The sequence below is a fragment of the Chionomys nivalis genome, chromosome 1 (assembly GCF_950005125.1).
Source record: "Chionomys nivalis chromosome 1, mChiNiv1.1, whole genome shotgun sequence".
NCBI lineage: Eukaryota > Metazoa > Chordata > Mammalia > Rodentia > Cricetidae > Chionomys > Chionomys nivalis.
The window spans coordinates 14046107-14073110 of record NC_080086.1 but is presented as its reverse complement, the minus strand read 5'-3'; the positions used below and the strand labels follow the sequence as shown (position 1 = coordinate 14073110).

The 27004-nt window shown below is 39.9% G+C and overlaps 1 protein-coding gene across 1 annotated transcript in view; it reads right to left on the bottom strand.

Moving 5' to 3' along the window:
- Positions 1-21552: 21552 nt before the first annotated feature.
- The window catches only part of Rerg (RAS like estrogen regulated growth inhibitor), a 113224-nt gene continuing 107772 nt past the window's right edge, over positions 21553-27004 (bottom strand). Inside the window, exons 4-5 of the mRNA XM_057775474.1 lie at positions 24629-24702; positions 21553-23202 (exon numbers count right to left, since the gene is read on the bottom strand). Coding sequence (XP_057631457.1) covers positions 22795-23202; positions 24629-24702 — 482 coding nt within the window. The 3' untranslated portion in view covers positions 21553-22794. The remainder of the gene's footprint in view (positions 23203-24628; positions 24703-27004) is intronic.

Here is a 27004-nt window from a genome sequence, read left to right as displayed (position 1 = left end):
GTCCTCTAAGATTGTTTTTAGCTGACATGGGGGCGACGCAAATGAATGTAGACAGATTATATAGATATATACAGCTTTAATAAGGAAATAGACTTACAGGACCACAGGTTCCCACGGAGTACTGAAAAAGCGGAGCAAAAGAAAAAAAAGGGCTGCTGGGCTCACGCCCGGCAGATTTATCCGTAAACATTAGCCCGAGGTGAACATGCCCCCAATGGGTGGGGCTATGTCCCTACACACTAGAACCTTGTCAGTAAGCCATAGCCATGTGGCAATATACAGATTACTAGAAATGGGTTAATTTAAGATATAAGAGCTAGCTAGAAGGCCACTTAAGCAATAGGCCAAGCAGTGATTTAATTAATTTAGTTTCTCTGTGGTTATTTTGAATCTGAGTGGCTGGGAATGAACAAGTGGCCTCCACCAATACCTGTTTTTGTTTGTTTGTTTGTTTTTCCATGTGAAGGTGAGTATTGTTCTTTCAAGGTCTGTAAAGAATTGTGTTGCAATTTTGATTGGGATTGTGTGTAGATTGCTTTTGGTGAGATGGCCATTTTTACTATGTTAATCCTATGGATCCATTGGCATGGGAGATCTTTCCATCTTCTGATATCTTCTCCAATTTCTTTTGTCAAAGACTTTAAGTTCTTGTCATACAGATCTTTTTCTTGATTAGTTAGTGTTACACCAAGATATTTTATATTATTTGTGGCTATTGTGAAAGGTGTTTTTTCCCTGATTTCTTCCTCAGTCCATTTATCATTTGTATATAGGAGGGCAACTGATTTTTGTTTTAGTTAATTTTGTATCCAGGCACTTCGCTGAAGGAGTTTATCAGCTGCAGGAATTCCCTGGTAGAATTTTTGGGGTCATTTATGTGTACTGTTGTATCACCTGCAAATATGGATACTTTGACTTCTTCCTTTCCAGTTTGAATCCCCTTGATCTCTTTAACTGTTCTTCTATTGCTCTAGCTAAAACTTCAAGTACTGTATTGAAAAGATATGGAGAGAGCAGACAACTTTGTCTTGTTCCTGATTTTAGTAGAATTGCTTTGAGTTTCTCTCCATTTAATTTGATGTTGGCTTTTTGTTTGCTGTATATTGCCTTTGTTATGTTTGGGTATGTCCTTTGTGTCCCTGTTCTTTCCAAGACCTTTATCATGAAGGGGTGTTGGATTTTGACAAAGGCTTTTTCGGCATCTAATAAGATGATAATGTGGGCTTTTTTTTTCCAGTTTGTTTATATGGTGGATTACATTGACAGGTTTTCATATGTTGAACCATCCCTGCATCTCTAGGATAGAGCCGACTTGATCATGGTGGCTGATCTTTTTGATGCGTTTTTGGATTTGGTTTCCCAGGATTTTATTAAGTATTTTTGAATCAATGTTCATGAAATTGGTTTGTAATTTTCTTTGGTGAGTTTTTGTGTAGGTTGGGTATCAGGGTGAATGTGGCCTCACCAAATGAATCTGGCAATTTTTCTTCTGTTTCTATTTTGGGGAATAATATGAGGAGTATTGGTATTTTCTTTTCTTTGAAAGTCTGGTAAAAGTTTGTACCAAAGCCATTTGGCTTCGAGCTTTGTTTGGTTGGGAGTTGTTTTTGTTTTTTAAACATATTTTTTAATTGACTTTTGGGGTATTCCACAGCATGTTCCCCAATCGTGCTCCCTTCTCAGTCCCTCCATACCCCCTCTCATCCCTGCAGCATACACCCCAAAAGAAGCTTCCCCTCAAAATTAACTAGAAACTAAACAAAGCAAAAAGAAAACCTTACTTGCTCATATTTTCAATACCCCTTATTCACCCTAGTAAATCAACCCCACCTACAAAATGTTCATTGCTATGTGTCATGATCTGGTTCAAGGCCTCTGGGACACCAACCTCACTGGATCCCTACCAGAACTCCCCTCAGATATCCTGCTGTTTCTCTGAGTCATGGAGATCTTGCATTTCTCTTTCCACAGGACCAGTCCCTTCATGCACTCCAGTAGGTCACAGATGGTGTAGATGTTAGGGTGGGCCAGCCGAAGGCCCAGGATATGGGTCTGGGTGGTAGCTTAGTTGGTCTGCCTGGGCCACTGGGACCACCCCCTTAGCTAAGGAGCAGAGTCAGCTCTCCTTAGGCCCAGCGACTGGGGTTAGCTCTCCTGTGGTGAGGGGTGGGGCTTCTCTCCTGACTACATGGTGGGAATACTGGGGTGGGGGCTGGTGGGTGGAGGGGGACAGCTCTGCTTGGGAGATTTTTAATGAAATGACTGCTTCTGCTTCCTTGGGATATAGTTTTATTTAAATTGTTTATCTGATCTTGATTTAACTATGATAAGTGGTATCTATTAAGAAATTTGCCTATTTATTTTAGATTTTTCAATTTTGTAGATTACAGTATTTGAAATATGACCTAATGGCTTTGTTTTTGTTTTTTGGGTTTTTTTTTTGGGGGGGGGGGAGGTTCTTGGTGTCTGTTGTGCCCCCACTTTCATTTCTGATTTTGTTAATTTGGATATTCTCTCTCTGTCTTTTAGTTAATTTGGATAAGGATTTGTCTATCTTGTGGATTTTCTTTAGAAACCAATTCTTTGTTTTGCTTTCTTTGTTTCTATTTTATTGCTTTCAGCCTTCAATTTGATTATTTCCTACCATCTACTTCTCTTGGTTGTGTTTACTTTTATTTTGTTGTTCTAGAACTTTCAGGTATGCTGTTAAGTTGCTGTATGAGCTCTTAAATTTCTTTATGAAGGCACTTAGTGCTAAGAACTTTCCTCTGAGCACCACTTTCATTGTTTCTGTAAGTTTGGGTGTGCTGTGCAATCATTTCCATTGATTTCTAGGAAGTCTTTAACTTCTTTATTTCTTCCTTGACCCAGTAGTGATTCCATAATGTTGTTCAGTTTGTAGATTTTCTGTAGCTTCTGTTGTTGAAATCCAGCCTTAATCCATGGTGGTCTAATAAGATACATGGGTTATTCTAATTTTTTTTATTTGTTGAGACTTGCTTTGTGACCGAGTCTGTGGTCAGTTTTGAAGAAAGTTCCATGAGGTGCTGAGAAAAATGTATATTTTTTGTGTTTGGGTGAAATGTTCTAGACATATATTTTAGGTCCATTTGGGTCATAACATCTGTTAGTTCCGTTATTTCTCTGTTTAGTTTCTGTTTAGATGACTTGTCCATTGGTGAGGATGGAGTGTTTAAGTTTTTCACTATTAATACGTGGGGTTTGATGTGTGGTTTAAGCTTTAATAATGTTTCTTTTACAAATGTGGGTGTCCTTGCATTTGGAGCACAGATGTTCAGAATTGAGCTGTCATCTTGGTGGATTTTTCCTTTGATGAGTGTGAGGTTCTCTTCCCCATTTCTTTTGATTAATTTTGGTTGGAAGTCTGCTTTGTTACATGTTAGAATGGCTAAACTGGCTTTCTTCTTAAGGCCATTTACTTGGAAGAAAGATTTTCCAACCATTTATTCTGAAGTAGTATCTATCTTTGGTGTTGAGGGGCATTTCTTGTATGCAGCAGAAGGATGGATCCTGTTTTCATTTCCATTCTTTCAGCCTGTGGCTTTTTATTGGAGAATTTATTACATTGATATTGAGAGGACTTAATGACCAATGATTGTTAATTACTGTTATTTTGATGTTGTTGTTGTTGGTGGTGGTAATGTGTTTGTGTGTGTGTTTGTATAAGTGTGCTTCCCTTCTTTTAATTTTTCTGGTGTGAAATTATTTCCTGTGTTTTTTTTTGGGTGTACTTAACTTCCTTGGGCTGGTGTTTTCCTTCTAGTATCTTCTTTTTGTAGGACTGGATTTATGGATAGATAATGTTCAAATTTGGCTTTGTCAAGGCATATTTTATTTTCTCCATCTATGGTGATTGAAAGTTTTGCTGGGTTTAGTAGTCTGGGCTGGAATCTGGGGTCTCTTAGAGTCTGCATGACATATATCTAGGCCTTTCTGGCTTTTAGAGTCTCTGTTGAGAAGTCAGGTGTAATTCTAATAAGACTGCCTTTGTATGCTACTTGGCCTTTTTACATTGTAACTTTTAATAATCTTTCTTTATTCTGTACATTTAGTGTTTAGATTATTAAGTGGCAGGTAGAATTAATTTTCTGGCCCAATCTATTCGGTGTCATGTAAGCTTCTTTTATGTTTATAGTTAGCTCTTTATTTAGGTTAGGAAATTTTTCTTCTATGGAAATATTAACTCAGCTTCTCTACCCAGGCAGCAGGTAAGCTTCCTGTAGGTAAGCTGCTCCAACACCACCACCACATGGACTGGACTCCATAAGCTAGTTGCAAGTACCACTCTGCCCCCACAACCTCACATCCTATCCTCCACAACCTCAGAGGAACTCTGAAGCACAGGCTGCGACTGCACAGAAAGGACAAAGAGAGCAGACCAAGCGAGTGGGTCAACAGAGACCTCAATGGCTCTCTGAGACACAGACAGTGACAGTACAGAGCAGACCAAGAGCAGCTCCCAAAGACACAGACAGAAACTGTAAGGATTGGAACAAGAGGCAAAGACACTGACAGCACCAATTGGAGGAAAAGATGAGTAGGCGCCAATGTGAGAATTCATTCAACAACCGAAAAAGCAACATGGTAATACCAAAACCCAGTGGTCATATAGCAGGAAGATTTGAACACCCCAACTCAGAAGAAGCAGAAGAAAACTATTCTAAATGTAACTTTATGAGAATGATGGAGAACTTTAAAGAGGAAGTGAAAAATTCCCTTAAAGAATAGAGGAAAAGACAAAAAATTGGAAGGAATCAATAAATCTCTTATAGGAACCCAAGAAAAAACAATCAAAGAGGTGAAACAAACATTTCAAACAGTTCAAGGCTTGAAAACTGAAATAGAGGCAATAAAGAAAATACAAACTGAGGGAATGCTGAAAATGGAAAATCTGGGTAAATGAACGGGAGCTACAGAGGCAAGCATAACCAATAGAATGCAAGAGAGGGAAGAGAGAATCTCAGGTGATGAAGATACCATAGAAGAGATAGAATCATTGGTCAAAGAAAACATTAAATCCAACAAATTCTTAAGACAGAACATTCAGGAAATCTGGGACACCATAAAAAGACCAAACTTAAGAATAATAGAGATAGAAGAAGGAGAACTCCAGCTCAAAGGTACAGAAAATACATTCAACAAAATCATAGAAGAAAATTTTCCCAACCTAAAAAAGTATATACCTATGACAGTACAAGAAACTTACAGAACACAAAATAGACTGAACCAAAAAAAGTCTTCTTTTCCTATAAAAGAAGTGCAAAGCATACAGAATAAAGAAAGAAAATTAAGAGTTGAAAAGGAAAAAGGTCAAGTAACATATAAAGGCAGACCTATCAGAATTACACCTGACTTCTCAATGGAAACCATGAAAGTCAGAAGGTCCTGGATAGATGTGCTACAGACACTAAGAGATCATGGATGCAAGCCCAGACTATGATACCCAGCAAAACTTTCAATTACCATCGATGGAGAAGACAAGATATTCCATGACAAAACCAGGTTTAAACATATCCACAAATTCAGCCCTACAGAAAGTACTAGAAGGAAAGCTCCAATCCAGTAAAGCTAACTGTACCCACAAAAACACAGGCAACAGCCAGGCGGTGGTGGCTCACGCCTTTAATCCCAGCACTTGGGAGGCAGTGGCAGGCCAATCTCTGTGAGTTCAAGACCAGCCTGGTCTACAAGAGCTAGTTCCAGAATAGGCTCCAAAACCACAGAGAAACCCTGTCTCGAAAAACCAAAAAAACAAAAAAAAAAACAAAAACAAACAAACAACAACAACAACACAGGCAACAGATAACCTCCCATCAGCAAACCCCAAGGAAGGGAAACATACAACCACTACTGCTGAAAAATAACAAGAATTAATAATAACTGGTCATTAGTATGTCTTAATATCACTTACCTCTAGAAAGACACAGGCTAAGACACATGATAAGATAATGGATATGGAAGTAGAATTCATCCTTCTCCTACATACAAGAAGCACACCTCAACCTCAAAGACAGACATTTTCTCAGAATAAAGGGTTGGGAAAATATTTTCCAATCCAATAGATCTAAGAAACAAATGGGTGTAGCTATCCTAATATCTAACAAAATAGACTTCAAACTAAAATCAACCAGAAAAGATGGAGAAGGATACTACATATTCATCACAGGAAAAAATCCATCGGGATGAAGCCTCAATCCTGAAATCTATGCCCCAAATACAAGAGCACCCACATATGTAAAAGAAACATTACCAAAGCTTAAATTGCACATTAAACCCCACACACTAATAGTAGGAGAAGTCAACACCCTAAACTCACCAATGGACAGGTCAACCAGACAGAAACTTAACAGAGAAATAAGAGAACCAACAGATATCATGACTCAAATGGACTTAACAGACATCTACAGAATATTTAACTCAAACACAAAAGAATATACCTTCTTCTTAGCACATCATGGAACCTTCTCTAAAATTGACCACATACTCAGTAACAAAGCAAACCTTAACAGATACAAAAAAATTGGAATAACCCCCTGTATCCAATCAGATCACCATGAATTAAAGTTAGAATTCAACAGCACTAATTGTAGAAAGCCTACAAACTCATGAAATGGAACACTGCTCAAGTGAATCACCCTGGGTCAAGGAGGAAATAAAAAAAGAAATTAGGGACTTCCTAGAAATCAATGAAAATGAAGGCACAATGTACCCAAGCCTATGGAATACTATGAAAGCAGTGCTAAAAGGAAAGTTCATAGCACTAAGTGCCTACATAAGGAAAGTGGAGAAATCTCACACTAGTTACTTAACAGCATAGAAAGTTCTACAGCAAAAAGAAGCAGACTCACCCAGGAGGAGTAGATGACAGGCAATAAACAAATTGAGGGCTAAAATCAATTAAATAGAAACAAAGAAAACAATACAAAGAATCAATGAAACAAAGAGCTGGTTCCTTGAAAAAAAAAACAACAAGACAGGCAAACCCTTATCCATATTAGCTTAAAAGCAGAGAGAAATATCCAAATTAACAAAATCAGAAATGAGAGTGGGGGCAAAAAACAAACACCAAGGAAATCCAAAAAACTTATTATGTCATATTTCAAATACTGTATTCCACAAAATTGGAAAATGTAAAAGAAATGGATAATTTTCTGAATAGGTACAGCATACCAAAATTAAATCAAGACCAGGTGAACAATTTGAATAGATAAAAAGCCTCCCAACCAAAAAAAAGCCCAGGGCTGGATTGTTTCAGTGCAGAATTCTACCAGAACTTCAAAGAAGAGCTAATACCTATATTCCACATAATAGAAACAGAAAGAACACTGCCAAACTCCTTTTATGAGATGGCAGTTACCTTGATACTGAAACCACAAAATGACTCAACCAAGAAAAAGAATTACAGAACAATCTCTCTCATGAACAGTGATGCAAAAATACTCAATAAAATACTGGCAAACTGAATCCAAAAACACATCAAAAAAATTATACACTATGATCAAGTTGGTTTCATCCCAAGGATACAGGGATGGTTTAACATATAAAAAAAATCTATCAATGTAAACAAATGTAATCCACCATATAAACAAAAAGGAAAAAAATGATCATTTCATTAGATGCTGAAAGAACATTCAACAAAATCTGACACCCCTTCATGGTAAAGTACTTAGAGAGATCAGGGATACAAGAAAAGTATCTAAACATAATAAAAGCAGTAAACAGCAAGCTGACAGGCAACATCAAATCAAATGTACAGAAACTCAAAGGGATTCCACTACAGTCAGGAACAAGACAAGGCTGTCCACTTTTTCCATATCTATTGAACATAGTTCTTGAGGTCCTAGCTAGAGCAATAAGACAACAAAAGGAGATTAAGGGAATGCAAATTGGAAAAAAAGAAGTCAAACTTTTGCTATTTGCAGATGATATGATAGTATGCATAAGTGACCCCAAAAACTCTACCAGGGAACTCCTACAGCTGATTAACACATTTAGTAATATAAGGTTGGCGAGGTAGTGCCCATTTTACATCTCATTTCTCTTATGGTGATGTGATATGGAGATTGGAGATTACTGGAAGCTCACAGGCCAACTGGACTGGTGTTCCCAAGGCAAGCAATATAAAGACTTTGTCTCAAACATGGTGGAATGGACAGGACTGATAGTCACAGTTGTCCTCCAACCACCACACATGTGCTGTGGCATGTGAGTTCTCCTATATAGACAGATAAACATATACACACATACACACACATCATAACACACAATACTCATATGTACACACACACATATTCATCTTACCTGATATTGTGTTTCATAAGGGTATTTTCCTATAGGTACACACTGTACATTTAATATGTTCACCACCCCCATTTCTCTTCTTCCTCTGTCCTCTCATTAATCTTCCTTATTCTCTAGACAGTCTTGCTTTGACTCTCTTGTCATGAGATACATACATACATATATGTATACATATATATGTAATTTTATGCACCTATATAAAACCTAGAAACCACATATAAAAGGAAACACAAAATTTTTATCTTTCTGAGACTGGCTTAATTTACTTAATATCACTATTTCCAATTACAACCACTTACTTTGCAAATGACACATCTTTTTTTGGTCCTCTACTCATTGTATTTTTTTGAGACAAGCTCTCTCTCTATTGCTCTAGGTGGTCTGGAACTCACTATGTTATTCAAGTTGACTTCAAACTCACAGAGATCTGCCTGATTCAGGCTTCTGAATCCAGGATTGCACACATGTGCCACCATGCCTGGCTCTCCAGGGCCTTTTCAAATTACTTGGCAGTGGTATGTATTCTCAAAAAGTTACCTTTGGGAAATGCTGGTGAATTGGGCAATCGATAAGTTTCTTGGTCTCTTTTACATCAAGATACACTTGCTTTGTGTAAATATGCATCTTTTCGTGTATATATGTTCTTGGGGACTGCTAAGCTAAACTAACATAAATGTTTTAAAGGTATCTTGACTTCAAAATTTGGGTCTAAGGGTATGTTGCTTTGGAAAAGAGGTTAATCTTTTATTTCCACAGAGGATGAGAACCTGTGGAATCTTTCTAGACTAATGTGGTTTGATGGACCAAGAGCCCCTGAAAGGTCACCGTGACCCACAAAAATTACTTTGCCCAATAAAAAGCAAAAGGCAGTTTGGAGAGAACTATGCCCAAATTCCCAAATACTGTTTATAAATGTTTGTTTACATTTAATGGGGGATATGATACAGATATGAATGATTTACATTGGTATGGATCTCGGCTTATAAATACAAATTTAAGGTCAATATTGTTATATATATATATATATATATATATATATATATATATATATATATATTTCTGCTCTGGATTAAGGTATTGTGTTTGTGCAGCTCATTTAACAATTTAATGTATAATTAAGAAATATAGGTTAGTAGATAATCACCTATAATAGTCAAGCTTGTTGTTGTGTTAGGTTTTTTTTATATATTTCAGTTAGTTAGGAATTCTTCAAATCATTCAGAGACCTTCAGAATATGACATTTAAAATGTTTAAAAACAGGACTTTTCATGACAATGAGATACATCTGCTCCTAGCAGCACCAATAGCTTCAAGAGGAAGATGGGCACTGAAGAGGCTCTGTATAGAGTTTGCTAGCCATTGGGCAAGAAACTGCTCTTGCTTGGACTGCTTGATGTTATGCTGTATGAACTGAACATGCAGGACCCACAAAGAAATGACTGCTGAACTTGCCTAAAGTTCAGTCCTTTGGGGTTCCTGCTTAATGGAAGTGTTTGCCAGACATTCTGCAGGACACAGAAGAAAGTGACAAACGGCCAATATAGGCAGAACTGTCTTTGAAATTTCCTGCTTCATGGAAAAGTCTGCTGGATACTATGGGTCTGTAGGCTGAAGATGGATGCTCCAATGATACAGAAGAACTTTGGGTGGCAGTCCAGACAGTGAGATGTCTCTGCCAATTCTAGAGTTTTGGAAGTTGCTTGCAATGCACTTCCTGTTAACTTAGGTAATATTATATCCTTCTGGAATTTTGATGGAGTTGAAGAATAGTTATATTATAGTTTTCCTCCATCATAATAAAAGATAAAGTAGATATAAATATTGTGACTACAATTCTTGCTTTATAGCTGTTTTGTTATATGTAATTTTACTATGTTAAAATTAAAACCTTCCTTTTCATTTAGACAGAAAAGGGGAGATGATGTGGGATTTCCCTCTGTATATTGTGATTACCATTAATGAGTAAAGAAAGTTGGCTTGAGCCTATAGCAGGGCAGAACAAAACTAGGCAGGGAAAACTACATTGAATGCTAGGAGGAAGAAGATGGAGTCAAGGAAAAGGCATGTAACCCCTCCAGAGACAGAACTTTGCCAGTATGCCACAGCCACATGGCCATGCACAGATGAATAGAGATGGGTTAGTTTAGGATATAAGAGTTAGCCAGAAATATGCTTAATCTATATAACAAGAAGGGGCCTGCTTGTTTGTTCAGACTACCCAGCTAGCTTAAATCTGAAATAACCACACAGAAATGTATTAATTAAATCACTGCTTGGTCCATTAGCTCTAGTTTCTTATTGACTAATTCTTACATCTTAATTTAACCCATTTCTATTAATCTGTATATCACCATGTGGCAGTGGCTTACTGGCTATGTTTCAGCAGTATGTCTTACTCTGGTGGCGGATCCATGGTATCTTTCTGGCTCTGCCTTCTTTCTCCCAGCATTCAGTTCTGTCTTCTCTGACTACCTAAGTTCTGCCCTATCAACAGGCCCAAAGCAGTTTCTTTATTAACCAATGAAACAACACAAAGACAGAAGGACCTCCTACCTCAAAGCTATTGGCCAAACAGTATTGCAGATAATATAGTTTTTTGGGGGCTGTGTAGCCAGGAACAAAATAGCATTCTCCCACAGCATATTCTTTTCCATGGTATTTAAAACAGAACCAGTTAGCTCTGTTTATCTTATCAATCATGATCTTTAGAGATTTCTAACCTGAAACTTCTCCCCAATGAAGGTGCTTAGTCAAGAGTTCAAGGAAGGGCAGCCTGATTATGTCAGTTTAAAGCTGAAGGGTAGGTGAGGGCATGATGAAAGTTATTTTTATTCTCTTTAAGATCCTACAGTTGATGTATACCCCAAGGAAAAGAGATAAGCTTTATATGGCTTAAGTATGCTGCTGTGGACTCTCTGGGGGAACTTATATGAGATTTACAGTATTGTTTTCCAGGGTAATTGCATTCAGCATTCCAGAAAACTAATTTACCAGCAAATGTTAAGAGCATAAATTGTAGATTGGCTGTCACTGGCACATAGATTCACTTTGAAGCTCAGGGCACAGGTTCAGTCAGCATTCTATATTTGCTTCTACGTATTACTTTTTGCAATAATCCCTTGTTTCTCCAAACTCTTAGAGGATGGGGATAATGACAAGATGAAAGTTTTCATGACTGTTATGAGCTCTCATGAAGGAACATCATGTAGCCCTTATCAAGAATCTCACTAGGTTACAGTGATTGGGGAGATGGTTCAGGGTATAAAATGGTTTCTTTCCAAGCATGCGGACCTGAGTTAGGAGCTCTAACACTCACATAAAATGAAATATGGGCACAGGGGTATGCCTCTGTCTTAGTCACTGTTCTACTGCTGTAAAGAGGCACTAAAACCAAAGCAACTTTTAAAGGAGGCATTTAATTGGGAACTTGCAGTTTCAGAGGCTTAGTTCATCATCATTACAGTGGGAGGTATGGCAGAAGGCAGGCAGGCATGGTGTTGGGGGATTAACTGAGTGCTCACATCTGATCTATAAATTATGGGCAGGGAAGAGAGAGAGACAGAGACAGGCAGACAGAGAGAGAGAGAGAGAGAGAGAGAGAGAGAGAGAGAGAGAGAGGAGAGAGAGAGAGAGAGAGAGAGAGAGAGAGAGAGAGGAGAAGAAGGAGAGGAAAAGGAGGAGGAGGAGGAAAAGGAGGAGGAGAAGAGAGAGAGAGAGTGAACTTTTGAAACTCCAAGCCCACCCAGTGATGCATCTTCCCCAACAAAGCCATACCTTCCAATCCTTCCCAAACAATTCCAATAACTGAGGACAAAGAATTCAAACATATGAGCCTGTGGGGGCCATTGCCATTCAAACCACCCCAGCACCAGGAACCCCAGGACTGAGGAATGGAGACAAGGGAACTTCAGGGGTCCCCTGGCCAACCATCACAACTAAAGTGGTGAGCTACAGATTTAGTGGAAAACATTGTCTCAAAAATAAGTGGATATAAAATAATAGAAGACATATTAACCTCTGCCATCCAAACCAGCATACACCAGCGAGTGCACACATGAATACAAAACACACACACACATACACACACACATGCACACACACACCCTTCCTTTATAGAATAAGAAAAACTATTTTCAGCAAAGTGGATTTAAGTAAAATTATTATATTAGTAAAATTATTATTTTAGTATAAAATATTGATAGTTTCTTAAAATGAAAAACGATGTAAGATGACAAGCTACATGGAGTCTTTGTTCCAAGCAGGTGTCAGGAGGCTGGCCCATCCATCTGGCCTCACAGCAAGAGTACTGTCTGGAGCCCCCATGAACAGAAGTTGACACTGGCCACTCAGCTCTAGCCATGGGCAGCGTTAAGGGCTCGTTTTAATTTTTAATTAGGATCAACCTAGAATCACTACCTGCTAACAGACTCTCAGTAAAGCATCGACTAGATCAAGTTGACCTATGGACGTGTCTGTGGGCATCTCCTTAGCTGATATGGGAAGTCCCAGCCTGTGTGTGGACAGCATTATTCCCTGGGTTGAGGCCCTGGACTCTGTGGGCAGAGAAAGCAACCTCATCTGGCACCTCCAATGCATGCATTCATTTCTCCCTGCTCCTGTTGGTGGATGTCATGTGACCAGTCGCTACTGGCTCTTGCTGCCTTGGCTTCCCCACAGTTATAGCCTGTAGCTTGAAATCTCCCTTAGGTTGTGTTTTGCTGAATATTTTATTGAAGCAGCGAAAAGAAACTGTGCCAGAGAGCGCCTACATCCCCTGTGCAGTTCATTTTCTCTGCAGGTACGCATTGCCATCAGCACATTTCCTTCCTGCCTAAACACACCCTTTAACTTTCTTGATGGAATAAACCTGTTGACAGTCAATTCTCTTTGATCTTGTTTTTATGAGTGACAACCTTTTCTCCACTTGGTTGGTGAAAAATACTTTAGTTTGTAATAGCATTCTAAATTTTTTCTTCTAATAGTTTCAATTAAATATGCCACACTAATGTCCCCTAATCAACCCAGCTGTGCAGAACAGTTAGTTGGTCATCATTCCTGTCCTTGTTCCTCTGTAGGTAATGTGAATCTCTGCCCCCTCAGCTTCTTCAAAAATTTTCTACTTATCTTTGTCTCTCATCAACTTAATTTTAAGTTAATTTTAATGGTATCTTTGATTATCTTCCTCCTGGTGTCTTTTGAGTTTTTAGATCTGAAAGTTTACACTACGATTTTTTTCATTGATTATTTTTTCAGGTATTACTAGTCAATTTTTTTTTGTTAAATTGTTTTATGTGTATGAGTGCTTTGACTGCATTTATATCTATGTGGACTTGTGTGCCTAGTGCCCACAGAAGCCGAAAGAAGATGTGGGATTACATGGTACTAGAGTTATAGACAGTTGCACGCTACCATGTGGTTGCTGGGAATCAAACCTGGATCCTCTGGAAGAGCATCCAGTGCTCTTAGCCACCGAGCCATCTCTCCAGCCTGCTACTCGTTCTTGCCTCGCCATTAGTAGCCTCTACTTCTGGAAGTTCAATCATCATGTGTTTTTCTGCTTAAATTTTATCTAGGAGAGTCTGGGTTGAGATTACCTTTCTTCCTCACTGTCTCATTGTGGTTGTTTCAATCACTCTGTCATCTCTGATCGGCATTTCCTCAGCATCCAGTCTGATGACAGTAGAACTCAGTACTTTATTTTTTCAGATGGAAGTCATGTTCATTTCATGCTGATCCTTCTTACCTGTCCCTGTTATGCTCAGACCTTCCTTTACCTTCATGCATACACAGAGCACATCTGTAAAGCTATCTTGATTTTCTTGTTTAATAGTGACAGTATCTCTCACCTTGGTCATTTCAATCAACTGATTTTTAATTCTATTTCTAGGGGGCAGTTTCTTGACTCTTTGCATAAAGAATCTTAAACCAGATATGAGGCATCTTGATTTTCAATCTTGTTGAATACAGAATATCCTAGTGTACTTTTGTAATAGGATTTTGAATATTTTTCTAGAGCAGCAATAATAAAAATTGTTCCCTGGATTTAGTCTGACCAGCTTCAAACTTTTTAAAGCTCTATTAGTAATAGAGCTAATTGGTAATGAATTATTTAGACTCATAGCCAATATAACATTCTGCTAATTCCTGTGCATTGAGACAATGGTTTTCTAAGCTCCTGTGTATTGCTTATGTATTGCCAGGTTCTTGAAGTGTGGCTGATGTGAGCAAAAATTGTTTCCAGTCCTGTGTGTGCTTCTTCCAACATTTGTTGGGAGAACAACTTCTCTTGTTCTGCTTAATTTGCACCATCAACTTGATTGGATTAAGGAACATCAAGGGCATGCCTTTGGGTGAGTTCCTGAGTCCCCAGAGATTAAGAAAGGATTAACCAATGAAGACCCACACTGAAGGTAGGCACTATCATCCCAAGGGCTGAGGTTCAGATGAGAACAAATTCCAGTCACATGCCCTACCGTTATGGACTGTCTTCACTTCAACTATGAGTCAAGAATAAGCCCCCTTCCTTGCATTGCTCCTTCCCTTATCGTAGGAAGTTAAGGCCTACCAGGCCAAAAGAACCCAACCTGGAGTCTACCTGGTGCTGTCAAAGGTCCTGTCTGTGCCCAGCCAAAAAGGAGCTACCAAACAGTGTTTCCTGAATGCTTAGCAACAGGCACTGTCAGAGGTCCTGATCAAGCCTAGCCAATGAGAGATGAACATGAAATATCAATTGTCAACTGTCACCCACCCTGGGTGCTGAGAGGGTAAATAAGTCCCCCCCCCCATTGTTAAATAAGTCTCCCTCATTGTTAAATAAGTCTGCAGCAAGCCTTCTACCTATTCCTGGCATCTGTGTCTGTTCACATCGTGTCTTTTCACCCCCTTCCCTGAAGAAGACTAATGTTAGGACCCAGCAATGCCTTCTCTTGGTTACAGTGGTGAGGAGTAACCAGGAACACCCTCCTTCATCTTTTATTTCAGCTTGAATCTGCCTGAGAGTCTTTAGCAGATCTCTTGGACCACAGAATCTGATGAATTTGGCTTCCTCAAATTCTGATTTTTATTTCAATGAGCTCTCAGGATCTAGTCTATCTTTGGAAACTGTACTCTGGTGTTTTTTGCTTGTTTGTTTTTTACTTGACATTAAGTTGGGACAGTCACAGACATTCACCTTGATGCTCTTCCTTCATTCAGGAACACTAGTGCCTTATTGGTCATTATTCAATGTTAGTATAATTTTGTATTATATAAAGTGTAAAGTAATACATATACTTTCTCTGGTTCTTTCTAGTAGAGTGAGATGCAAAAATCAATAGGGCTCTTGTCATTCCACTGTGGCTACATGAATGGCATGCGTTTGATGTGGAAAATCATTCTTATTCTAGTAAACGAAGCTGACATCACTAGCATTCATCAAAATGAAGCTAAGCAAAGCAGCTGTACAAGTTTGCACTCACACCAGCAATGCAGAAGTGTTCCCTTTGCCCACATCCTCTTTAGCATAAACTGTCATCAGTGGTTTTGATCTTGTTCATTCTGACAGATGGAATCTCAGAGTAGTTTTTATTTGCATTTGGAAATCACTATGAGGATTTCTCAGAAAATTAGGAAACAATCTACCTCAAGCCTCAGCACAATACCGCTTTTGGGTATATACCCAGAGGAAGCTCATTCATACCACAAGAACATTTGCTCAACTATGTTCATAGCAGCATTATTTGTAATAGTCAGAACCTGGAAACCATCTAGATGCCCCTTAACCAAAGAATGGATAAAGAAAATGTGGCACATTTACACAGTGGTAAAATATAATGACATCTTGAAATTTGCAGGCAAATGAATGGATCTATAAAAAAAACATATTGAGTGATGTAACCCAGACCCCGGAAGAAAAATATAATGTGTATTCACTCATAAGTGACTTTTAGACATAAAACAAAGAAAAATTTGTCTACAGTCCACAACTCCAGAGAACCTAGACAACAAAGAGAACCCTAAGAGACACATACATGGATCTAAATTAAGAAAGAGAAAATGAAAAGATCTCCTGAGTAAATTGGGAGTATGGGGGTATTGGGAGAGGGTAGAAAAGGAGAGGGGAGGAAGGGAGGGGAGCAGATAAAAATATATAGCTCAATAAAGAAAATAAAAATAAAAAAATGAAGGTAACTTTTCAAACAGTTATAGCTTTAGCTAATAATATTTCTTTGTGCTGTAGCCTGGGATGTGAGAGAAGTTACCATGTTATAGCACTGAACGGTGAAGTCTGGGATATGAGAGAAGTTATGATGGAGGAAGGTCATTGGTTAATTAATAAAGAAACTGCTTGGCCTCATAGGTTAGAACATAGGTGGGTGGAATAAACAGAACAGAATGCTGGGAGGAAGAGGAAGTGAGGTAAGATGCCAGGCCACTGCTCTGCAGGGCAGACGGGATGAAGCAAGTCGCCAGGTCAGACATGCTGAATCTTTCCCGGTAAGCGCACCTAGTGGTGCTACGCAGATTATTAGAAATGGGCTAGATTATTATGTGAGAATTAGCCTAGAAGAGGCTAGATATAATGGGCCAGGCAGTGTTTAAAAGAATACAGTTTGTGTGTTGTTATTTCGGGGCATAAGCTAGCCAGGCGGCCAGGATCCCGGCGGGAATGCTGCCCGCAGCTCCTACTACAAAGTTACCGTGTTATAGCAGTGAACTCACATGCACTTCCTGGGATATGAGAGAAGTTACCATGTTATAGCAGTGAACGGTGAAGCCTGGGATATGAGAGAAGTTGCCATGTCATAGCAGTGAACTCACATGCACTTTAATTAAAAGATGGAGGTTTTATGTTTGCCTGGATTTACATGCCCATGTCTGATTGTACGCTTGACTTCCTTACATTTGCATTTTATGTGTTGTGTGTTTGTCTGGTTGTATGTATGTATGCAGCACATATGTATTGCCCTTGGAGGGCAGAAGAGGGATTTGGATCTCCTGGAACTAGAATTACAGGCAGTTGTGAACCTTCCTGTGGGTGCTGGGAACTAAACCCAGGCCCTCTGCAAGAGCAGCAAGTCCTCTGAATCTCCAGCTCCAACTTCTTCAATTCTGGCTCAAGGATGACATTCATTTTTTCACTGCCTACTAGTTGTTTTTAGCAGGGATTGGCTGAGCTGCATTTCCTAGTGAAGATATGTGAGGATGAAAGAAACTGGATCTAGAAATCCCAAACAATAACTTCTCCTGCTTCCTCTCCTGTTGTAGGGAGCTGCGGGCTGTGTTCCTGCCGCCCCAGCTCCTGGTTGCCTCGCTAGCTTATGCCCTGAAATAACAACACACAAACTGTATTCTTTTAAACACCGCTTGGCCCATTATATCTAGCCTCTTCTTGGCTAACTCTCGAACCTGGACTAGCCCATTTCTAATAATGTTTATAGCACCCCAAGATGTGCTTACTGGGAAGATTCTAGCCTATGTCCATTCTGGGTTGGAGCTTCATCGCATCTGCCCCAGAGAGGAGAGCTATCGAGTCTGAGCTCACTTCCTCTTTCTCCCAGAATTCTGTTCTGTTTACTCCACCCACCTATGTTCTAACCTATGAGGGCCAAGCAGTTTCTTTATTTTTTAACCAATGACCTTCCTCCATCATTTCCCTTTTTTCTGTTTAAACAAAAAAAAGGAAGGCTTTAACTTCAACACAGCAAAATTACATATAACAGTTATCAAGTAAAAATTACAATATTTACATCTATTTTATTTTTATCATAACTAAGGAAAACTATAACCATAACTAACTATTCTTTAACTCCATCAAAGACTCCAGAAAGATACAATATTACCTAAGCAAACAAGAAATAAACAACTTCCAAACTCTAGAAATGACAGAGACATCTTGCTGCCTGGACAGTCACCCAAAGTTCCTCGGTACCGTTGGGGCATCCATCTTCGTCCTACAGGTCCATAGTATCCAGAGACATTTCCATGAAGCAGAAAATTTCAAAGGCAGTTCAGTCACTATCTGCTGTGTCCTGCTGAATGTCTCGCAGACTCTTTCATGAATCAGGAACCCCGAAAGATCATCTCACCTTTAGGCAAGTTCAGCAGTCCTCTTTCTGCGGGTTCTCTGTGTCCAATTTATACAACAGTCCAGGCAAGAGCAGTTTCTTACCCAAATGGCTATCAAACTCCATAAGGTGCCTCTTCGATGCCCATCTTCTTTTTGAAGTAGATTGGTGCTGCCAGGAGCAGAGTGTCTCATTGTCATGAAAAGTCCTAAGTTATTAAAACATTTAAAATGCCATATTCTATAATCTTTGAAAGATATGAAGAATGTCTATCTAAAATATATCTATGTACATCTAGAAAATCTTAACTAACATGACTACAAACTTGACTATTATGATTATCTATTAACAACCTATATACATTACATTTTTAAATGAACTACACAATCACAATACCTTAATCAATATATATACATATAACAAAATTGACCTTAAATTAATATCAGTAAACCAAGATTCATATCAATGCAAATTATTCACATCTATATCATCTCCCCCTTTAAATGTAAAAGAATATTTATAAACAATATATGGGAACATGGGTGCAATTTTTTCTCTCCAAACTGCTTCCTGCTGAATGGGGGCACTGTTATTCAGGTCTTTTATGGTATAACCTGTTGCTAGGTTCATCTCAGTCGGCAGTTGAGCAAAGTAAGTTTTTGAGGGTGTTCACAGCAACTTTTCAGGAGGGCGTGGTCTATCATACCATATTGGGATAAAAAGCAATCCACAGTGTCTCATCCTCTGTGAAAACAAAAGAAGAAACTCTTTTCCAAAGTATCATATACTTAGATCCAAATTCTGAAGTCAGGGTATTTTGAAAATATCTATCTCGGATTAGTTCAGCAACATTTATAAACAAATATCTTTTAGCAGCTGTTGCTCTTTCCTCAGCATTCAAACAATTCAAAGAGAGCATAATAGCATACAGTATCAAGATTCTCTGTGTATTTTCCATCTTTGTGCAGCTTTATTTTAACTCTATTTTGTTTATTTTTACTTTTTGAGACAGGTTTTCTGTATATCTTTGTTCTGGAATAACTTTGTAGACCAGGCTGTCCTTGAACTCTCAGAGATCCTTCTGTCTCTGCCTCCCAGGCATTGGGATTAAAGGTGTGTGCTACCACACCTTGAAGTCACAGAGGTCAATCTCCCTCTGCCTCCCAAGTGTTGGGATTAAAGGTGTGTACTACCACACCCAACTACTCTCTTTCTTCCTTTTTTTTACTTTTAAAAACTTTAACTTTTAGCCTGCATATATTTTTAACACACTGTAAATCATTTAGAAGTTTTCTTTGTTTTTGACACTCTCTTTACTGTATCTCTCTCTGTTTTTCTGACCACATGACTCTTTAATTTATCAAGCAATCTCAATAAGACTAAAGCCGTGGCTTTGACAGTTGGATCCAGCCCATTCCTTAGCTTTCTACCATTCCAGCCTTGTGGCTGAAGTACCAGCCAGAGCCCTGTTCATCGCCACAACTCTACAATGTTTCAAGGTCCTTGCAAGCAAGCAAGCTGCAACAGTATTAAGCAACACTTAAAAGCTCAGTAGTCAGGACCGCCTGCTTTAAAGTCAGAGTTTGCCCTGGCCGGACAGCCCAGAAAACTGGCATTTTTAAATGGTGCAGCTCTTTTCCTGCTACGGCTGAAAACTGAAAAGCATGCATTCAGCTTTTATCAACACCATTTAAGTGTTTCGTGGCAGGACCTCTTAATGAGCTGCAGGGTTTTGCAGCTAAAGCTGAGTCAGGAAGCCTCTCTTAGATGAGAGCACTTGCTTGCCTCTAGCTAGCAGAGCAGACCCGAGAAATTGCTGCTACCAAGAAAACATGCTTTACTCTCTTCTTTCCCAAGCTTTCTCAGGCTTTCTGTGGATTCAGTTGTCCACACGTTGGGGGCCATTCTGTTGTAGGGAGCTGAGGGCTGTGTTCCTGCCGCCCCAGCTCCTGGTTGCCTCGCTAGCTTATGCCCTGAAATAACAACACACAAACTGTATTCTTTTAAACACCGCTTGGCCCATTATATCTAGCCTCTTCTCGGCTAACTCTCGAACCTGGACTAGCCCATTTCTAATAATGTTTGTAGCACCCCAAGGTGTGCTTACCGGGAAGATTCTAGCCTATGTCCATCCTGGGTCGGAGCTTCATCGCATCTGCCCCAGAGAGGAGAGCTATCGAGTCTGAGCTCACTTCCTCTTTCTCCCAGAATTCTGTTCTGTTTACTCCACCCACCTATGTTCTAACCTATGAGGGCCAAGCAGTTTCTTTATTTTTTAACCAATGACCTTCCTCCATCACTCTCCCTTTGGATTGCCCAAATGGAAAACGATCCCCATGGCATTTCCTCACTTCATTCTCAACAGGTATTCTCGCTGGAATAAGAGTTTTTGATGTCTTTCTTGCTTCCTACCCTTTGCACACTTTTAATTCATTCCTTCAACTTTCCTATCCCTTCTTTCTCTAAAAATGTTAATATGTGGTCATCCGAACTCCTTTTGGACTCTGCATTCTTCATAATATTCTTGTTTCCATATTTTCATTCCAAACTGTTCCTACTACTTAGAAGATTTTCATGATCTTTCTTAGATTGTTTTAATGTATTCCTGAACTTCAGGTCATATACCATCCAGTGGACTATATAAAATTACAGAATTGTCATATATAAATGTGTTTGCAGTGAATGGATGAACAAGAATAGAGAAGGTACGGTTTCCATTCATCACTTTATTTTGTGTCTTCACGCTTGCAGTCCAATGGGCTAACAGTGCAGTCCAGTGGGCTAGTAGTGTGGACCATACAGTTCGAGTCTCTCTCAGGTCATGCTCTGGTTTTACCCTCCAAACACCAGTGTAGGCTTGGTGACCTTCCCCCCGTCCTGTCTGACTCAGTGTCTGCACCTCTACCGTGGCTATCACAGTGCTACTTACTGTCTTAGGAAAATGGTGATGGTTGGGACAGACCATGAATAGAGTGCCCACAACAGCCCCTGAGTCGTCTGAAAGGAGCAGCTGGTGTTATTAACAGGAGCTAATTTCTCTTCAAATCGGGTTCCCTGACTTTTCCTTCTGCAATTCAGTTGCCTCCCAGGCCTCCCCTAAACTTACAAGCTAGTCACAAAAAAAAAAAAAAAAAAAAATCGACAGAACTTGAAAATTATACTTTTTATTATAGTCACATAAAACAAAGTCAGTTACACCAGACTGTTCAAATACATTGTGAATTAGAGCCTCCAATGCTTACAAATTTTATGCACACTTATATGTATACATATAAATACATACATATGTAAAAGATATATATTTTCTTCTAAAATAAAGTGCCCAAATCTAAATATATGGGGCAGGAAATGGAGAAAAGGGCCATCGACTCTTGGCTGTTACAGTTCCTTTCACCAGCTAAGCCTCCATGTTATATACGCCCATTCAGGTATAATGAATTATAATCACCCATTCTTTCCCCCAGTTCTTCCAAGGGAATCAGTCTCACTCAAAGGTTAAAAAGTTAAGAAAGCATGTGGCGAACTTACTGAACCAGAAGTTGACTCAAATGACTGCATGGGATTCAGCCTTGGTTTCCAACGGGGAATAACCAGGCATTATAGTTTTTATTTTTAGAGGATTATCTTCCTGCCACAGAGCTAATGGAGTAGTACTATACAAACCAGGCGTCTCTAATTCTAATTCCTCTACTAACATGCAGTGAAGCCAAGCGCTGGTACAAAGGTTCCTGGTGTTTCCCATCACCCAGGCTTCAGGGAGCAAAGACACAGCAGAATTGTGACTTGTGGATCTTGTTTCTTTTGTTATTAAGGAGATTATAATAGAAGGGCAGGTAAGGACTGAGAGAGATCATTGAGAGAACTGAATTGAATTGAAATGGGCAATTATATTACAAAACAAAAATCAATGACATTTCAGCCTAAAAGTGAAATAAAGGGTTAAAGAAAGACTGTACTTAAGTACGATAACAATTTTTCTTTAAAAATCCTTACTTCAAATGGGAACTAGAGCTCTATTTCCATCCCAATCGTTTAGCTAACCCTCTCAAGTTCTCACCAGACATCACAAAACTTTATGGCAACTTTTGCAGTGTTCCACAAGAAACAGAATCTTAAAATGCCTCTGAAAAGACTTCAACTTATTGAAGCAAGACAGGGATGCCTAAATTAGCTTCCAGGAACCCAGCCACTCCAGCATCTTTGGTGGTTACATCTTCAAATTACTTTAGCACTGATCCTACGCAAGCAGGATCAGGACCGAGATGGCATCAGAGAACTTCCCAGCATATAGCAGACCAGGAACCACGAGAGACCCTGACATTTCCCAAAGTTAGAATAAGGAGTAGGATATTTTGCTCTTGTTTGGAAGGGCAAAAGAAGAGCCAGGAAGGACTTTTCCATTTTCAGCACATCTTGGCAGGGCCTCTAACTACTGATTTTGGTGAGCATCTTGTTAATCGCTTGCTTGACGTGTGTGGTGGAACTGCGTCGCCTTGTCTTGCCTTGGACCATCCTTCTGCGACGTACCTCTCGACAGAGCTCATAGAATACCTCGGTGATGTTCCCTTCTCCGGTGCAGGCGGAACATTCGTAAAAGGCACAAGCCAATTCTGTAGCCAGCTTCTCCCCTTCTTCCGTACTCACTTGTCTGGAGTGGTCCAAGTCGGCTTTGTTTCCGACCAAGATGAGAGTTACATTTTTGGGCTTTTTGACTTCATCTAAGACGTTCTTCAGCGGCAGCACTTCTTCGAAGCTCCCTCGATCAGTGATATCATAGACCAGCACGAAGCCTTCCCCCCAGCGCATATGCCCTTCCCTTTGGATGGTGTCTTCCTGCGGGCAAGGAAAGAACCGCAATCAGGAGATCTGGACCTAATCCCAATGTGTACACTGCTATTGCCATAATAATCTTGTAATTATACCTCCTCATGTCTGTTTATCATTAAATGTCGTGGCTGTTTTCCTGATCGAACTCATTTTCTTAATTAGTTTGGAAGAGGTAAGTACAACCCAGACCCATTTGTTTTACTATCCTCTCGGTTCTGATTACAGACAATTGGTAACCCTAGAGACAGACACAAACAATGACATTCTGTATAAAGCACACTGCTTAAACTTGAGGATTAGGATGCCCATCCACACATCTCCATGCTCTAACTTGTGCTATACAGTAGTAGTCATGATGAAAATTTTTCTGCAGTGACATCAGAGAGGTGACTACTCCTTCATGAGGAGAAAACTGGCACAGTTTGAAAGACGTTGGTGGCTGGGTCTGGAGGAACATGTGCCTGTGGTCCTAGTACTTGGGAGGCGGAGGTGAGAGGACGCCGTGTTCAAGGGCAGTCTGGGCTATGTGGTGAGATGGCGAGACATTATGTGTGGGAAGAGAGACAGGAAGAAGATGAAGAAGAAGAGGAGGAGGAAGAAGAAAAGATGAGAGGGAAGGAGAGAAAAAAAGCATTGTTTTCATAGGTTCAGATGTCTTCTAGAGGCTTCTGCCTCTCGGTGTGTTCAGTACTGTATGAAGATCCATACACAAAGACAGAGTGATGAGAAGGATAGGGGTATAATTAATTTCAGGAGCATTTCTTAGATTAAACATTTTAACTCAAGTCTTCTTGGAGGTCATGGGTCATTGTTACAGTACCACGGAAATGCCTGGCCACCAAACTATCCCCTGTAGCCATTTCTATATTTAGGAACTGAGCTATGAATTTTTTCTAAGACTTGATCTGATTAATGTCAAAGGAAATTTGCCAGCAAGATTTGTAGGCAGCTATCTCCACATAATGCAGTGTGAAACACACAGACGAACCTGCATGTGGTCATAGAGACTTGGAATGCAGGATAGACCAGAGCGCTCTCTCAAAGACTCACCTTGCACATGAGGCTTTTGATAATTCCTTTCGATAGCAATGCTTATTTAAATTCATCTGAGCATTCCAAAAGCATGTTTGGCTATAAAGCCACATGAATACATTGGCATCCCCCAGATATCGAAGGAAAGTCACCCTAGATGCGACTGTGAGTATTTTATTATTTCTAATACCTTCTTGAAGGTATTCTTGAAGGTTATTTACACAGAATCAGATCACGCATGCACCCGTGGATAAAGTGGAGAGATAATGGAAACTATGAGTTTTTAGTCTTATAAAAATCACCTACAGAAAAATTCTTGAGCGTTACTTTTTTTACATTATTAACTTACATAGCTCCTTTTTATTTACTGCAGAAAATACTTAGTTGAATTTCTATTCACCTGGCCAGCGGTGTCTAGGATCTCCATAGAAACAACTTCGTCATCGATGGTTGCCTGGTGTCGGTAGGTTGACTCTAAAAGAATGAGAAAATGAACACAACACAAAGGAACGTGTGAGATTTAATCTGATCCTCGAAGCCAGCAATTAGGCATGGGAGGAGTATTTCTACTTTTGTAGCAATAGGGGTGAGGGTCCTGCCCAAGGACGAGAAAAAGGACAAAGAAACAGCACTATATTCTACAGAGTTTTATAAGGGCCCAAACTCCAGCCATCTGCCTCCTTGCCCCTCTAAATCCTTTCCTCGAGGATGTACCTTGTTCTCCTATGAAGCCAGCCCCCCTAGTGGTCTCTTCCATTTAAATTGGATGAAATAGCTACATTCTAAAACAAAAAAGGGAATTTTTCCATACAAAAATACATTCTGCCTTGATATTCCTAAAATTCATTTTTTTTTCTTCAGAAAACCCCATTGTGTCTTTTCCTAACTTTAATCCCGTAAAGATCAAAGTTTTCAGAGGGAGATGCATAGGATTGAGAGATCAGGACTTGATAGGCAGGCAGATATAGATGAACTTCCTCACCTTCCTGACGTGAGACAAAAGCCTAGCAGCTTAAAACAAAGGTTCGTCGTCTTTTCTTTTCTTTCTTTTTTTCTTTCTCTTTCTTTCTTTCTTTCTTTCTTTCTTTCTTTCTTTCTTTCTTTCTTTCTTTCTCTCTTTCTCTCTTTCTCTCTTTCTTTCTCTCTTTCTTCCTCCCTCCCACCCTCCTTCCTCTCTCTCTCTCCCTCTCTCCCTCTCTCCCTCTCTCCCTCTCTCCCTCCCTCCCTCCCTCCCTCCCTCCCTCCCTCCCTCCCTCCCTCCCTCTCTCCCTCTCTCCCTCTCTCCCTCTCTCTCCTTCTCCCCCCCCCTCTCTCTCTCTCTTTCTCTCTCTCTCTCCTCTCTCTCTCCTTCTTTCTTTTTTCCCCCTATCCCACTGATATCAAGCCCCTGCTGGCTGATGGACCTGACAGGGCAACACTGATCAGGATGTGTTTACATAACAGTTGTGGGTTAATCAGCCATCTTGCCTTTGTTCAAAGGAACCAGCCACAAATTCGGGAGGGGACCCCTTCAAAGACTGTTTAAAGTTCCTGCTCTGCTCTGCAGATGACATTTCTGTGTCTTCTGCATTGTGCTTGTTTCCTCACCTCTAACAAAGCTTCCATTACTGGCTGAGTCTGCCTGCTGTGTTTGAGAGTTTCCCCACTGCTTCCCATTACACAGGAGCTTCTAGGCCTTTTATTTTCTTAGCTTACAGATAAAACAAACAAAACAAAACCTGGTCAAGACCCATAGGCTAAGCTGTAACAGGCCGAGCAGGTGCTGTCAGGGACCTTAACAGAGTAAGAAACAGCTGAGCTTGTTTTTGGTGGTTGAAGAGCAGTAACCTGAGCAGATGGGGGGGGTGGTATAATGCTAATTTCTCTTCCATGTTGCCAGATTAAAGCAGACAACAGCAGCTGTTGATGGAGGTGGGTCTTGTATTAATCTGTTGCTTTCATTGGTTAATTAATAAAGAAACTGCCTAGGCCCATTTGATAGGCCAACCCTTAGGTGGGCGGAGTAAACAGAACAGAATGCTGGGAGAAAGAAGCCGAGTCAGGGAGTCGCCATGATTCTCCCACTCCAGACAGACGCAGGTTAAGATCTTTCCTGGTAAGCCAGCTCATGGTGCTACACAGAATATTAGAAATGGGTTAGATCAATATGTAAGAGCTAGCCAATAAGAGGCTGGAACTAATGGGCCAGGCAGTGTTAAAAGAATACAGTTTCCGTGTAATTATTTTGGGTAAAGCCATGCGGGCAGCCGGGTGCCGGGGATGCAGCCCTGCCGCTCATATTACAACAAGCTGTTCTGTGCCAGCTATAGTCACTGGGTCCTTAGTGGTCCCCAAACTCTGAGGGACAAGAAGGAGGCAGATAGAGGAAGCCTGGGCAGTCATGAATACATCCCTCGTCATGTAAATGAAATCACAAAGCAAGGCAGCCTCAGCTGTGCTGCCATATATGAAAACTGCAAGGCATACAACGGAGCCTAGAGTGACTGACTGAGCTGGTGAAGGCCACACTGAGGGCCCTTCTCAGAAGGCATCACTAGCTGGTAAGAAGGAAAGCATGCTTTGAAATTTTAATGAGAAATAAGTATAACACATTTATGAATCTTATTCTTTATAAAACAAGCCTCGGTTTTTAGAGAGACTAAAATCTACATTGATGTGGGATTCCCCTCTGTATGCTATGAATGTATTTTATTACTATTGGTTAATAAAGAAGCTGCTTGGGACTATGGCAGGGCAGAATATAGGTAGACAGGAAAACTAAATGTAATGCAGGGAG